General features: G+C 37.9%; 1 protein-coding gene across 1 annotated transcript in view; it reads right to left on the reverse strand.

Annotated features, from left to right (window-relative positions):
* The window catches only part of LOC150088975 (eukaryotic translation initiation factor 4H-like), a 131,816-nt gene that overhangs the window by 49,727 nt on the left and 67,902 nt on the right, over positions 1 to 14,187 (reverse strand). The window contains exon 4 of the mRNA XM_090370980.1: positions 11,091 to 11,155. Coding sequence (XP_090227106.1) covers positions 11,091 to 11,155 — 65 coding nt within the window. The remainder of the gene's footprint in view (positions 1 to 11,090; positions 11,156 to 14,187) is intronic.

The following is a 14,187-nucleotide window of genomic DNA, read 5'->3' on the forward strand; positions in this document are numbered from 1 at the left end:
CAGATCACCTTGATTATTTATCTGAATCAAGAACTTTTTTCTCTCTTCATATATATATATATATATATATATATATATATATATATATATATTTTTTTTTTTAAATCAGATTTCAGATGATGCATCAGAATTGTAACCATCCTTATAAAGAACTAAAGATATGAAAAGTTTGGGGGTCAGGTCTTACTGAACTTTGAATTTTTTTTCATTAATGCTAATATAAGAACCTGGATTGCTATATTGGTAAGTAGACTCTAAAGCATTTAGGGCATAAGCCTCAAGCTATGGGAGAGAGTCTAGACTATGTATATAGTCTAGTCTAGACTATAGTGTAAGTGCATCAGAAATACATAGCTATATCTGAATAAAGCAGAATAACTTAAAACGATGCCGTTTTACTAATATTCTGATTTATTCAGATATAGCTATGTATCGCTTGCACTATATTTATACATAGCCTAGACTCACCCATAGCTTGAGGCTTATGCCCTAAACGCTTTAGAGTCTAAATACATGATACACCATCAGGCATCTCTCATAAACGGCACCAGGGGAAGCCTGATGATGTCCGGAGTTTCCAAGAATAGGTAACAACAGCCTTCTCCACTGAAATGATTTATTTTTGAATGCTTTTTTTAGGTGCATATGCACCTATTGATGCACCTCGTGTCCATCTGTATGCATGTAACAACTTGACTCCCAGTGGACAGATTTTTTTTAAAAATTTTATATCGCTGAGTCTTTTAAAATATTTGTTCAGCCATTCCAAATTTCATTAAAATCAGACAAACAGAAATTCAAAGAATAAACATTTTAATGCAGTACTGTTAGCTTTGGACTATGCACACTTTGCGTGTATTGTTATATAAGATTTGTGATTTTTTTGAAGACTATATGCTCAAGGCATAATACGTTATGGGTTGAAATTAACTATACAATATCGGTGTAAATACACCATGGTTTAACTACATATATAATGCACACTATGTATGTAATTAAACTTATGGATAAACTATGGTGTATTTACACTGATATTATATAATAAGATTTGTGAACATGGTATCGCTTGTGAAGAGATATATATAGAGAAAGGACGATTGAAAAAAAAAGTATACAGGATGAGAATAATAAATATTTTATAATTGTAATGAAACTGAACTGTCAAATTTAGAGAATGTAAAACTACAGAGCTTTTTAACTGTTTTACCCCAGGGGCTCACATCTGGAGAGTATGGCACACACAGGATCCTGAGCTGGATATCATCATTCTTCCCTTTTACTTTCTTTCTCTCTCTCTCTCTCTCTCTCTCTCTCTCTCTCTCTCTCTCTCTCTCTCTCTCTCTCTCGGTAACTCAGGAATTTTTTGGCTGGCTTAGCAAAAGCCTCTGGCTTCCTTGCCCCATACAGCCAATAATGATGATAATAGTAACAATGATGATGATGATAATAATAATAATAAGAAGAAGAAGAAGAAGAAGAAAAAGAAGAAGAAGAAGAAGAAGAAGAAGAAGAAAAAAAAAATTGCGCAGGGAAAATTAGTCAACCGAAACTACCAGCTGCAGACTGGTAAAGAGATCGAAGCCATAGCAGAGGGAGAGGCCTATAAACACTTGGGGATGATGCAGGTAATCAACACCAGGAACTATAGAAAATACATCGCAAAGGAGCCCAGAATGTCAGATGATGCCATCTGGCTTCAGAAACGATCAAACACATCACTGTGGGGTGCAAGGTGATCACCCAGACTGAGTACACTCATAGACACGACCAAGTAGCCAGGATAATACACCAGAAGCTAGCAAGGAAATACCAGTTGATTGAAGAAAGTGTACCGTACTACAAGTACGAACCCCAGGCAGTACTAGAGACCCCAACCCACAAGCTGTACTGGGACCGGGCCATAATAACGGATAGGACAATCCCGCACAACAGGCCAGACATAACCCAAGAAGGAAAAGGCTACCTATCTGATTGACATAGCAGTACCCAACACTGGCAACCTGCAGAAAACCCATGGGGAAAAAATCATGAAGTACATGAACCTAAGACAGGAGATCAAAGAGATGTGGCATATGCAACAAGTAACGACCATCCCGATCATCTTGTCAACCACAGGTATGGTGCCAAACACCCTACATAACAGCCTAGCAGCAATAGATCTCCCAGCGAACACCTACAAGGAACTCCAGAAAGCTGTAATCCTGAACACCTGCACGATAGTCAGAGAGTTCCACGACCAACAGTAACACCAGACATAACAACAACAACCACCCTGCGTACTTGGTAGCAATACCTGTCATGAGGTGGAACAACCAATCAGGGAGAAATAATATAAAGGGCAATAATAATAATAATAAGGTTATAATTTTAGTAATTAATTAATTAAGGGACAATTATATTTACTTTTCACTTCTATTAATCACAGAAAAAGAAAGAAAGAAAAAAAAATGTTCCTGAAATATAACACACTGTGCACATTAACTTGTTCATTTAATTTATTTTGGTCTTCCCGATTAACATCAATTTCAGTTATCACTTTATAGTAACAATATCATTTTAAAATTTTATTTAAACTTGTTTTTTATAACTATTTTCTAGCGACATTTAAGTTGAATTCGTGGTTTTTTTTATTACACTTCACAAATATGCAGAAATAAGGTTTAACCTGTTTTTACATAATTTTCATAAAATTGTTGATTTTATAAGCATAATCAGTACATAAGTAAACACTTTATATATATATATATATATATATATATATATATATTAAAAGAAAGAAAAAAAAAAAGATCTGCAATTCTGCAAAGGATGGTGGCAGTAGTAGTAATAGTTATTTTATTTTTAGATATTACATTAATCTGTACAGCAGTTACTTATTCCAAACACAGAAACTTCAGAAAATGCTGGGAAAAGTAAGGGTACTGCCATTCATCAAGGAATCACCAACATCCTTGATTAATTCTGCATCCATTATTTTTACTCTGTAAAAATTACAAAATCTCACAGGAAGAGCATTCCAGACACCAAATGAATAATTAAAATTAATATCATATCATTTAAATATAAATGTTGATACAACTCAAGTACATTTTTTAACAATACTGAAGAGATAAATTTATTTCAATGACTTATGAGAATACCTTTTTTCTCATAAAGTCAATGCCAGAAAAGCTAAGCATCAGATGAGCAAGTTATTCAAGTGGAGTGCTGTTGGTCTGTATCTCAAGCCTTGCCCTAGTACTACCATAAAAATATTTAGCTAAGTGGAATGTTTTATGGTCCAGGGTCCTAACATGTAAAACAGGGGAAGAAACTAGTCTCATATTCAGATAAATATGGTGTTTCTTATTTTGTTAGCTTTTCAAATTTACTAAACAGATTTCAGTATGATGTACATAACAACTACTTTTAAATTATGTCAACTATCATCAATTTTAAAATGTACTGATAACAAATACATTACTGCATACAAGAATTAAGAGTGAGAAATATTTATTGTAAATTGAAAAATGAATGTATAATGCAATTAATTTAAAAAATGCTGTAAACAGATAAACTGTATCCTCAAGAGTGATTCTACTGCGTGATTAGTACAATCTAGGCATTAACACACTGCTAGAAATGTCCCTTAAAAATACAGTTCTCTACAGCTGATTATGAACCAGAATAATGCATATGAAAAAAGTAAGTTTGCCAAACTTAAAATAACTGCACATTATGCATATATTCTTTGAAACATTGATTTCTTCTAAAAATAGTATAAAATAATTTTTTATACGATTATCTAAAATGTTACTTAAATCTATATTTAAGCATGAAGTTTAAGTAATGATTTTCAACCATTTTTCTTAACTAGCAACTTTTGATTTTCATTTTTAAACTAAAACAAGGCAAAAATCAGTTTTTTTTTTTTTTTTTTTTTTTTTTTTTCAAAGTCCACTGCATTAGAAATTAAATTTCTCTGACAAAATACACATTTCATATTAAAATGCAGCCACAAGATTGTTTATCAATACAGCAGGCTTTTAAAATTTAGCTTGCTAACACTTTTTTGTCTGTGGGTGTCTGTTTGGATATTCGATTAGACACCAAATGATTTTGATAACTTCAAAAAAGATACTGTTTCAGACTTTACCCTTTTCAAAAATGTTGAGTCAAAGATTCATTCACAATAATGGCCCTGCTGTCAGGGGTATTTCCAAAGCTTCAACAAAAAAAAAGGTTTGAACTCAGTTTTTGGTTTTCTAACCTGGTTGGCTGAATATTCTCTCACACACAGTACTGCCACAAGGAATTAAAATGCCAAGCATGACTTGAGATAATATGCTATATTTCAAGTTTTCTTACGCATATGTCAATTCTCCAACCAAGGACCATTGTACCTCAGTCCTTTCTTCTTTCATGATAGCATCTATCACATAAAATGACAGAACTGATGTTGTGAAGCATCTATTGCTTCATCTATTTTTTTATCCTTAAAGCCATCAAGAAGTACCGGCAAATTGTCTAAAAAAATTTCAAATTTGAAAATGATGCACTGCTGATTGATGAAATTTGTGCTACCTCAGCATTTATAACAACATTTTTCAATAGGAATTTGTGTAGCATGTAGTAACATGCAGCCATAAAGTGCTTCCTCACTGAGCAAAAGAATAGAATCTGCTCCTCTTGTTTTACACTTTCCACCACCTTGGCAGTAGAAATTCCTGTAACAGTCAGAATCATCTTTCTGGTTCAGTCTACTATGATAATCAATTTCCAAAATAGAAATGGACAATCTGAAAACTTGGAAAAATACACTTAGTTGGTAAAATAAAATTGCACATAACATTTTTCAACATATATAGGAGTAAAAACCTAAGCATATGGATGTGAGGTACATTGGATTGAAGAACCATGTACAGCTTTTCAAATATTGGCATAACATTAAAAAGAAATGTGTATTGCTTTATTCAGGCCAGAAGAGAGAAACACGAATAGAGTTTCTGCATGAGCGAGGATAACAAGCTTAGACTTATCAGACTGCTTGGCCCATTTATGACTATTTTTATAAATTGCAATTCAGAAGTTTTTCTTTGTGTTTATCAATTTGTCTTCTTTCAAAACTTTTGGATCTTAAAATGGATTTGAACATGAGTCAGTGACACTCAGTAGTGATCACTTGTACTTTTCAATTTGGTAACTATATTGCTCATATTGCTTTTCTCACCACTTTTAACATCTTTAAACAGACTTGTCAAAGGTTGTCAATGTTCTATCAATCTAGTTGCACATTCATCCAAAGAGAGCCAATGTGTACACACACTTCAAAATGTTTTTTTTTTACTTCACTGGCACGCACCAGTTGAAATTGTTTAAATATCTTTCCTTTTTAGCACTTCTTTCTAGCAGTAAATTTCCACAAAGAATTCATCAACTTTCACAGGAAGGCATGTGGATCCCCTTTCAGAACACAAATTAATAAAGTGACAAGGACAGCCTATTATTACCAAGTGCTCAATCTCTTTTTTAATACCCTAGCTACTCCAGTTTTCAGGCCTATCATACATAACAGTCATATTATCAACGACATCAGGTGAGCAAGAAGTTAATCAAGTGGAGTCCTGTTGGTCTGTACTTTTCAAATTTGGAAACCATCACTAAGAATGACCTGGATAGTATTGCCTTTGCAACTGGATTTAGGGTGGCAGGGGTGGCCAATAGCTCCCCCTCCCAGGCTCAACAACCCTTCAATTCTTGTGTATGACATTCTGAATCTGGCTAATAAAGATGAGTTGATTGAAGATCTATACCATAAGAATTTGGCAGACTTAGGAGTTACATTTGAGGACCTCAAGAATGAGATCACATTCAAATTTAACACACAGGCCAGGAGTAGCGCAATGTCCCATTGGGTGATAACATTGTCCCCCAACCTATTTAGGAAAGTCATGACATTAGACAGACTTACGTGGGATGCACAACACACAGATTCAGACCTTTTACAATTATAACTAAGTGCTTTCTTTGCCTGGGATTCGGTCATACATCCCAACACTGCACTCGCACTTCACCAACCTGTGGCCACTGTGCACGCAGTGGACATGTGCAGGCAGTGTCTAAATCAGGATGAATCCTCCAGCTGTGTTAACTGTAAAAAAAGGAAGAGGGAACATCAGCACTCAGTCAGGGAATCAACATGCCCTGAATACCAAAAAGCACTAGAGACAGCAAGACTAAGTACCACGGATGGCTAGGCCTACAACAAGACAAAAAACTGATAATCGAACTGCACTTACAGCACCAAGACAGAGTTTGTTTTTTTTTTTTTTTAGTTAGTTGTTGGTGCATCGGCTTCTGTGGCCATAATGCACCTCCCAAGGTTTTTGCAGTACTGTGATCCAAGCCCGAGGCGGGATTCGAACCCGCGACCTTTGGGTTGCCAGGCAGGCACTTTACCCACCCGGCTAGCCCGGTCGGCGCACCAAGACAGAACACAAGACAATATGCAGGGAATAACACATTACTAGCCTCAAAGTAATGCAAATAAATGAACATGGGTCACGGACTGACCCATGATCATTTATTTGCCTTCCTGATCTCGGCAGACGAGATCAGGAAGGCTGCAGAGGACCATGAAATAGATATAACAGCTATCCAAGAGCCCTTCTCACAAAAATACCCCAGGGAATACACACAAAATCCCAGGGTACTCCATTCAAACTCGAGTCATACAACCTGTCATTACTGATCCAAAGACTTGCATAATAATCTGGAATAAGAAAATTGATGTTCTGGTCATCCATGGGCTCTGCACAAAATACGGAACACGCGTACAAACCAGGTACTACATGTTGTCCTTTTGCTTTATTTCCCTCTACTGCCCACCAGCAGGGAATTTTGAGGATTCTCTTGCATATCTAGACTGTGCATTCGACCTCCTTTGTACGTGCAATATGCTAATCTCCGCAGACATAATGCCAAATTCCGGATGTGGCACAGCACACCCCCAGATGCCCGAGGACTTCTGCTGGAGGAACTCATCCAAAGCAGAAATCTACAGCTACAAAACCTACCAAACCATTTAACCATCTACTGCAGCTCTACAGAGGGTGCCTCCGTAGCCAGGACCGGGGTTCGAGCCCGTCACCACCAAATACGGAGGATGCAGAAAGGTCAGGGAATGACCACTGCATATCCTGGAGCAATATGGCCTTAGTTGCTAATGCACCTAAAAACCAAATAATAACAACAACAACAACAACAACAACAGCTCTACAGGGCAATCGAATATCGATGTCACAATAACCACCAATGACCTGAGGGCCCAGGTCCTGGATTGGAAGACAGTTCCAGACTGGACCCTCAGTGACCACAGAGTCATCTCCTTCTCCATTGTACAGAAGAAACAAGTGACAAACAAAAGCACAGGAATTCCAGAGTTTACTAGGTTCTCACTGAGAATGACAGATTGGAACAAATTTGAAGACTCCATTAAGGCTTATTTTCATGACCAGTCCCCAACAAAGTACAAACAAACTGCCCCTGAGGAGTACTGCAATATAATCCAAGAATCAACTTCAAAACAGCATACCAGTCAACAAGGAAGAAGGTCCAAAGACATATGCCCTGCGCATGGTGGACAGCAGAACTCACCAAATTCCATAGAAAGGTCAACCAGGCATGGAAGAGATATCAAAACCAACGAAACTGGCCAGCCACAGATGTTGCCCAGCTCCACAGACAGTACTTAAAAAAGAAGAATATTTATACTAAAGATATTGCCACACGGAAAAAAGGAAACCTGGACAGAATTTGTAAAAGAATCAGGCAATGTCAACCCATGGGGACTCTTCAATAAGATAGCCAGAGATAAAACCTTCACACAGATATATAAGGCATGGTACAAACAGACAGTGCAGAAACGACCAACTGGACAGACCCAGTGAGTACAATAATTGATAAATTATTCCCAGAGGATGCCCCCAAGGGGACCTCCAGGAGCACCAAACCATATGAAAAGCAAACACAGAATATATGACGGACTCTCAAGCCGATCCCTTCTCACTGCAAGAGCCTGACTCTGCCCTGTCAAAAATAAACATCAAAATATGTCAGGAGATGGATCATATAGAATATGCATTCATAATCAGATTCTACAAAGTGAAGCTACATCATTTTCTGCTCCTATATAACAAATATCTGGAAAATTCCCACTTCCAACAGGCTTGGAAGGTAGCCATGCTCCGTCTTATTCCAAAACCTAACAAATTACTGACAGACCCCCGCTCATATGGAACAACAGCACTACTAGCCAACCTCGGGAAAATGCTCGAGTGACTCATTGCTGTTTGCATCACCCTTCGGTTTGAAAGAAAAAAATAATGTCTGGTGGGAGAGTGCGCTGGACTGCCTCCAAAAAGCAGAGTGCCCAAAAAACCTCTACTGGCTATTAAGAAGCTACTTTGCAAACAGATCAATTGTAATTAGATTGAAACACTTCCAAGTTCAAATGGCCATCCATCGAGGGTGCCCCCAGGGCTCTGTGCTAGGGCTCCTGATTTGGAACCTGGTTCTTCAAGACTGGCTGAGTTACACATTTGAAAAAACAAAAGTTATAGCGTTCACCGATGGACCACACCGAATAAACTGAAGATCAGCCCAACAAAATCCAGCATGATGGTGTTTAAAACCAGCTTAGATCTGAGAAGGCGACTTCAGGTCAAAATTACGAGAACTCGCCTCCCCATCGCCGAACAAACCAGAGTTCTCGGTGTAATAACAGACCATCGACTCCCCATCACCGAACAAACTAGAGTTCTCAGTGTAATAATAGACCATCGACTCTCTTTCCTCCCGCACCTGCAGCATGTCCACAACAAAACAAAGAAATTCTCTGCATCCACAGTTAAGAGTGTCAAGGAATGAGTGGGGCTCTGAAGGTGCATCCTGACCCTCTATTATAAGGCAGTTATTCTGCTCATTGTTTCATATGCAGCAGGGGCCTGGTTCTATTGGCCACGAACAGTAAAATTAAAAGAAAATTAGCTTCAATCCAAAGATCAATGCTGCTGGCCTCCCATCAGGCTTGTCGCACAGTTTCCACAGCTGCATTACAAATATTGGCTGGCACCCTACCATTGGACCTCCATATTATCTTCGGGGGTTATCCTACAGAATCAAGAAATGCATCCGAACAGCAATAGCAGGAGTAGAGATCAACCTAAACACAGAAAAAACATGCTATTATAAGGAATGGTAAAACTGGCAGACGAGATGGGACACCTTGCCGGTGGGTGCTGTAACCAGGGTTTTCCTTCCACAGGTAACTTTCACTACAGCCAAAACAACCAATAAGTGGTTCTCCACAACCCTCCAGTCCTCTTTCATTCTCACTGGGCATGGGTCACTAAATAGCAAACTGCACCAGCTAGGATGCCTTGACACAGACTGCTGTCACTGCAGACAGGAGGAAAATTGTAGGCATGTGCTCCTCAACTGCACCCTCTACCAAGAGCAAAGAAACAACTTAAAGAAGGAAATCCTCACCTACAATGAGGAACAACTACACCAATTAATAGACACCCCACACAAACTGAAGGCATTCCAGGTCTTTGCTGCAGAAGTACCATATTTGAGAAGAGGAAAACCTATGCTAACCATCAAAACTACCAGACCCCACAGGGACTTCAACTGCCGACTAATGCCAACCAACTGATAGAATACTGATAGAATCTGAAAGACTTCACCCCCCCCCCCTTTTTTTTGTTGCTGGCACCCTGGTCATCGTTTCTTTCACTTCCCAGCTGGGGTGCGAATCAAAATTTTTTTTTTAATTACAAAAAAAACATTGATTTTTGCATTTCTTTCTATGCACTAGAATGTTGTCATTATGTTATTTGGAAATGCCTGATAATATTGCATTTTCTACCACTTGAAATTGAAAAATCATAAGTACATACAGTAAAAAGGTAAAGTGCAGCCATTATCAACCCACTGCAGGATGGAAGCCTCCTCAACAATTCATGCTGAGGGAAATGGACCATAATCTGCCACGCTGGTCCAGTGCGGATTGGCAGATCGACTGTATTTAGCAGTCAGGGGCTTGAACCCCGGTCTTGAACTCCCGCTCCTGACCACTCGGCTACAGAGGTCCTACAGTACCATAAGGCAAATGTGTTATCCTTTTCAGATTTTACAGATTTTTGGAAAATCTTGTGTATATGTCATCTGAAATTTTATGTATTTCTTTGGTATGTTACTGAAAGTCATTGTTAATTAGCTTTGCGTTACTCAAGTACTATGAAATTATGACATAGCAGAGAATAATACTATTGTCGTGTTTTCGTTTTGGAACACAGACTACCACACATCTGATGGTAAATTGATTAACAAAAATAAGCAGAAATTTGCAAAAAAAAAAAAAAAAAAAAAAACCACACACAAACATGCACACTACTTTGCAACAGTGCAAATCATATGAATATTATCAAATTCCTTTTCTGTACATTATAAAAACCAATACCAATTGGTCACATTCAAGGATGTTCCAGAGGTGACAATTACCTGAGGATTAACTGGGAAGGGGAAAAAGAGATTGGCCAGTCAGTCAAGAGTAAGTACTCATATGGCTTCAAGCAAACAGAAACATTATATAGAACCTTTGGCAGAAATTCTGAAGTAATAGAAGCATCTCAATGGCAAGAGAAAAAGGATAATCAAAGAACACAATCCCATTTCAAGACTTATATAGCAGTGGTAGTTTCACGTACTGGGAGGGCTTGATTAGGTTCAACAACAATCCAGTATTGATATCTGCCTAACTAATATATGTGGAAGAAGACTGCACTCAATTATTCATTTATTGACAGATATGATAAAATAGTAAGACAATCAGGAGTAACCATACTTCCTTATCAGCATGCCATTTTTTGTATTTGCTTTAATTTTGGAAATCAGTGTATATTTTCTGATTATACTGCTATATACAATAAAGATAAATGTAGTTATTTTCATTTAAAACTATTTTGAACAATCATTATAAATAATTCTAAATATATTAATTTTAAAAGACTACGGATATGTGATAAAGATTAAAAAAGGTTCCTCACTGCTTCATCAAATTCCAGTGCTGATTTTAAAGATTCTACATCATCAAATTCAACATAACAATAACCTAAAAAAGAAAATTATAGTTAATGAAGATTAATAATATAAGGAACTAAACTACAAAAAATAATTTCAGCGTTAGACTGAACTATCATTTGTATTATTATAAATCATTTCTTCCCATATTAGCAGGGGTCAAAAAATATGGTCACCTGGTCACCAGTGACGACTGAAAATCTTTCCTCTTGGTGACTACTTCTGTTTATTCATCTTCATTAACTGATTGCTATTATATTCATTTTTTTTTTCAATTATTGGTGAACATTAATTATAAAATATTATAACCAAATAAAAGAAACTATAATGATACTAAATTATTTTTATACGTTCCTTTAAATGTTTAAACTTTTGATCTGTTTAAGCATACAGCGTATAGCATCATTATTATCTTACCTAATCATTTGTTTCCTCTGCACAGTGTAGTCTTTTTTGTTTTGATTCAATTCAATCTTCAACTAAAAAGTGCAAGGAGGGTTCTTGGCAGTCAAAAAATTTGCCTGGTGACCAATCTTTTCACAAATTTTTTGACCCCTATGAATTTGTAATTTATGAATAAGAATAGATATGCATCATCTAAATATATTAGAAATATCAAGAGATAAAAATACTCATAAGATCCAAATACTACAAAAATGGATAATCAACAACTGCAGTCCCAATTTTTTCTTAGTACAAAAGATCACAATTGTCTTTAACAGAGAAGGAAGCTTCTGAAGCTGCTTTTCAGGTTTTGTAAACTTGAAAAGCAACCAGAAATATTTCTACAATTTGGCTAATTATTTCTTCTGAAAATCATTATCCAAAACCAGAAGCTTGATTGATTGATTGATTTTGGGTTTATTGGCGCAAAAACAACTAAGGTTATACTGCGCCAAGAAACGATTAAAATAACAATAAGGATAAATTCTGGTAACCTTTAAAAAGGTTACCTCGTCAAATTGTTATTTATACATGTGTGTATATATTAATAGCTTTTAAAAATTTAAAAACTGCCGACACGTGGTCGTTGTCTGATAAAATCTGACTGAGTGTATAAGGCTCAGTCGGATGAGTAAAAGTGGTAAAGTGTATATTGCGAACATGGGTAAAATGAACGCAATCTATTAAAATATGCTTTAGAGTTAAAACGGTGTCGCAAGACTCGCACATAGGAGGGTCATCCGCCCTCAGCAGAAAAGAATGTCAAATGACTGTGTCCTATGCGGAGTCGAGCAAGAACAACTTCCTCGCTCCGATTCCTGCGCAGACTAGACTGCCATGTTTCTATTACAGGCTTTATTTGGTATAATTTATTTGTTCTCTGTCTGTGCCATAGTTCTTGCCATTGGGAATATATCTTGTTGCGTATTATTTGCCTGTAGTCTGTATAGGGGACTGACAGGCAACAATTATGAGTGGGTGTTGCTGATTTGGCTGCAGCGTCAGCCAAATCATTTCCCTTTATCCCAATGTGGCTAGGAATCCAGCAGAAGCGGATATCAAACTTGTATTCATGAAGAGAATGTATCTTCTGCTGAACCCGACAAAGAACTGGATGAGAATTGTGTCTCAGAGATAATAAAGCCTGTAATACACTCAAAGAGTCAGAATATATTATTGACCTTTAGAATTGACAAGTTCGAATGTGATCCAAGGCTAGCTCTATAGCATACAGCTCTGCAGTGTATATGCTGGATTCGGGAGGAATCTGCTGAGATATTATAGTGTCCGGAAAGACAGCAGCAGATCCTACGCACGATTCAGACTTCGAGCCGTCTGTGTAAATGGGCAGGAAGTCTGAGCGCTCAGCTTGGTGTGCAGAGTAGAGCTTCTGGTAGACAGATGATGAGGTCTCAGACTTTACCCATTTCTTAAGGGAAAAGTCGCACGGTGGGGGATGAGCATGCCAGGGTGGAGGAATTTCTTTTCGTGTTTGTGCAACCTTGTCTACCATGATGTTAAACTCTCTGAATAGCTCTTGGACACGAATGCACGAAAGGTCGGTTGGCAGTCTTACGTGTATTGTACAAGTTTTCCCAACGTGGCTCAAAAACGGATGTCCACGTAGGATGGTCTGGCAGGGATTTCAACTTTAAAGCATAGTTTAAAGACAACTGCTTACGTTGAAGGGATAAAGATGGTTCATTTGCTTCGACGTATAAGCTCTGGACAGGAGATGTGCGATATGCTCCAGTAGCGATACGGATGGCCTGATGATGGACAGGGTCAAGCCATCGAAGGCACTGTCTCTGGCTGAAGAGTATACCTGGGCCCCGTAGTCTAATTTGGGTCGTACAAGTGCACAGTAAAGCCGTAGTAGGGTGCATCGATCTGCTCCCCAACGTGTTGAGGAGAGAGAGCGGAGAATATTGAGTCCCCTCGTGCATTTTGTACGAAGTTGACGAATATGTTCGAGAAAGGTCAACTTTTTATCAAACACAAGTCCCAAGAATTTTGTGTCTGACACTACTGGAATAACATTTTGTCCGAGCCTTAATTCAGGTTCAGGATGAAGATTACGCTTGCGACAAAAGTGTACGCAAACAGTCTTCTCCGGCGAGAACCTGAAGCCATTTGCAAGTGCCCAGGAATTAAGGAGATCAATGGCTTTCTGCAGTTGTCTTTCAATAACCCTCATGTTGCATGACTGACAAAATATGCTAAAGTCATCAACATAGAGGGCACAGTTTACAGTCGGAGGAAGTTGTTCTGTGATGGAATTTATTTTTATGGCAAAAAGCGTGACACTTAATACTGATCCTTGTGGTACTCCCTCCTCTTGGCTAAAGGAGCGAGAGAGTGAGGATCCCACACGAACTTGGAACGATCGATTGGCTAAAAAGGTTTGAATAAAAAAGGGGAGATGCCCTCTAAGGCCTAGGCTATGTAAATCTTTTAAAATGCCAAATCTCCAAGTTGTGTCATACGCTTTTTCCATGTCAAAGAACACCGACACCAAGTGTTCGCGTTTTAGGAAAGCATCCCGGATGGATGCTTCCAATCTAATAAGATGGTCCAAAGTGGACCGGTTCTTTCGGAAGCCGCACTGGATGTTGGAGA

The sequence above is a fragment of the Mastigoproctus giganteus genome, chromosome 3 (assembly GCF_048544385.1).
Source record: "Mastigoproctus giganteus isolate SK-2022 chromosome 3, ASM4854438v1, whole genome shotgun sequence".
NCBI lineage: Eukaryota > Metazoa > Arthropoda > Arachnida > Uropygi > Thelyphonidae > Mastigoproctus > Mastigoproctus giganteus.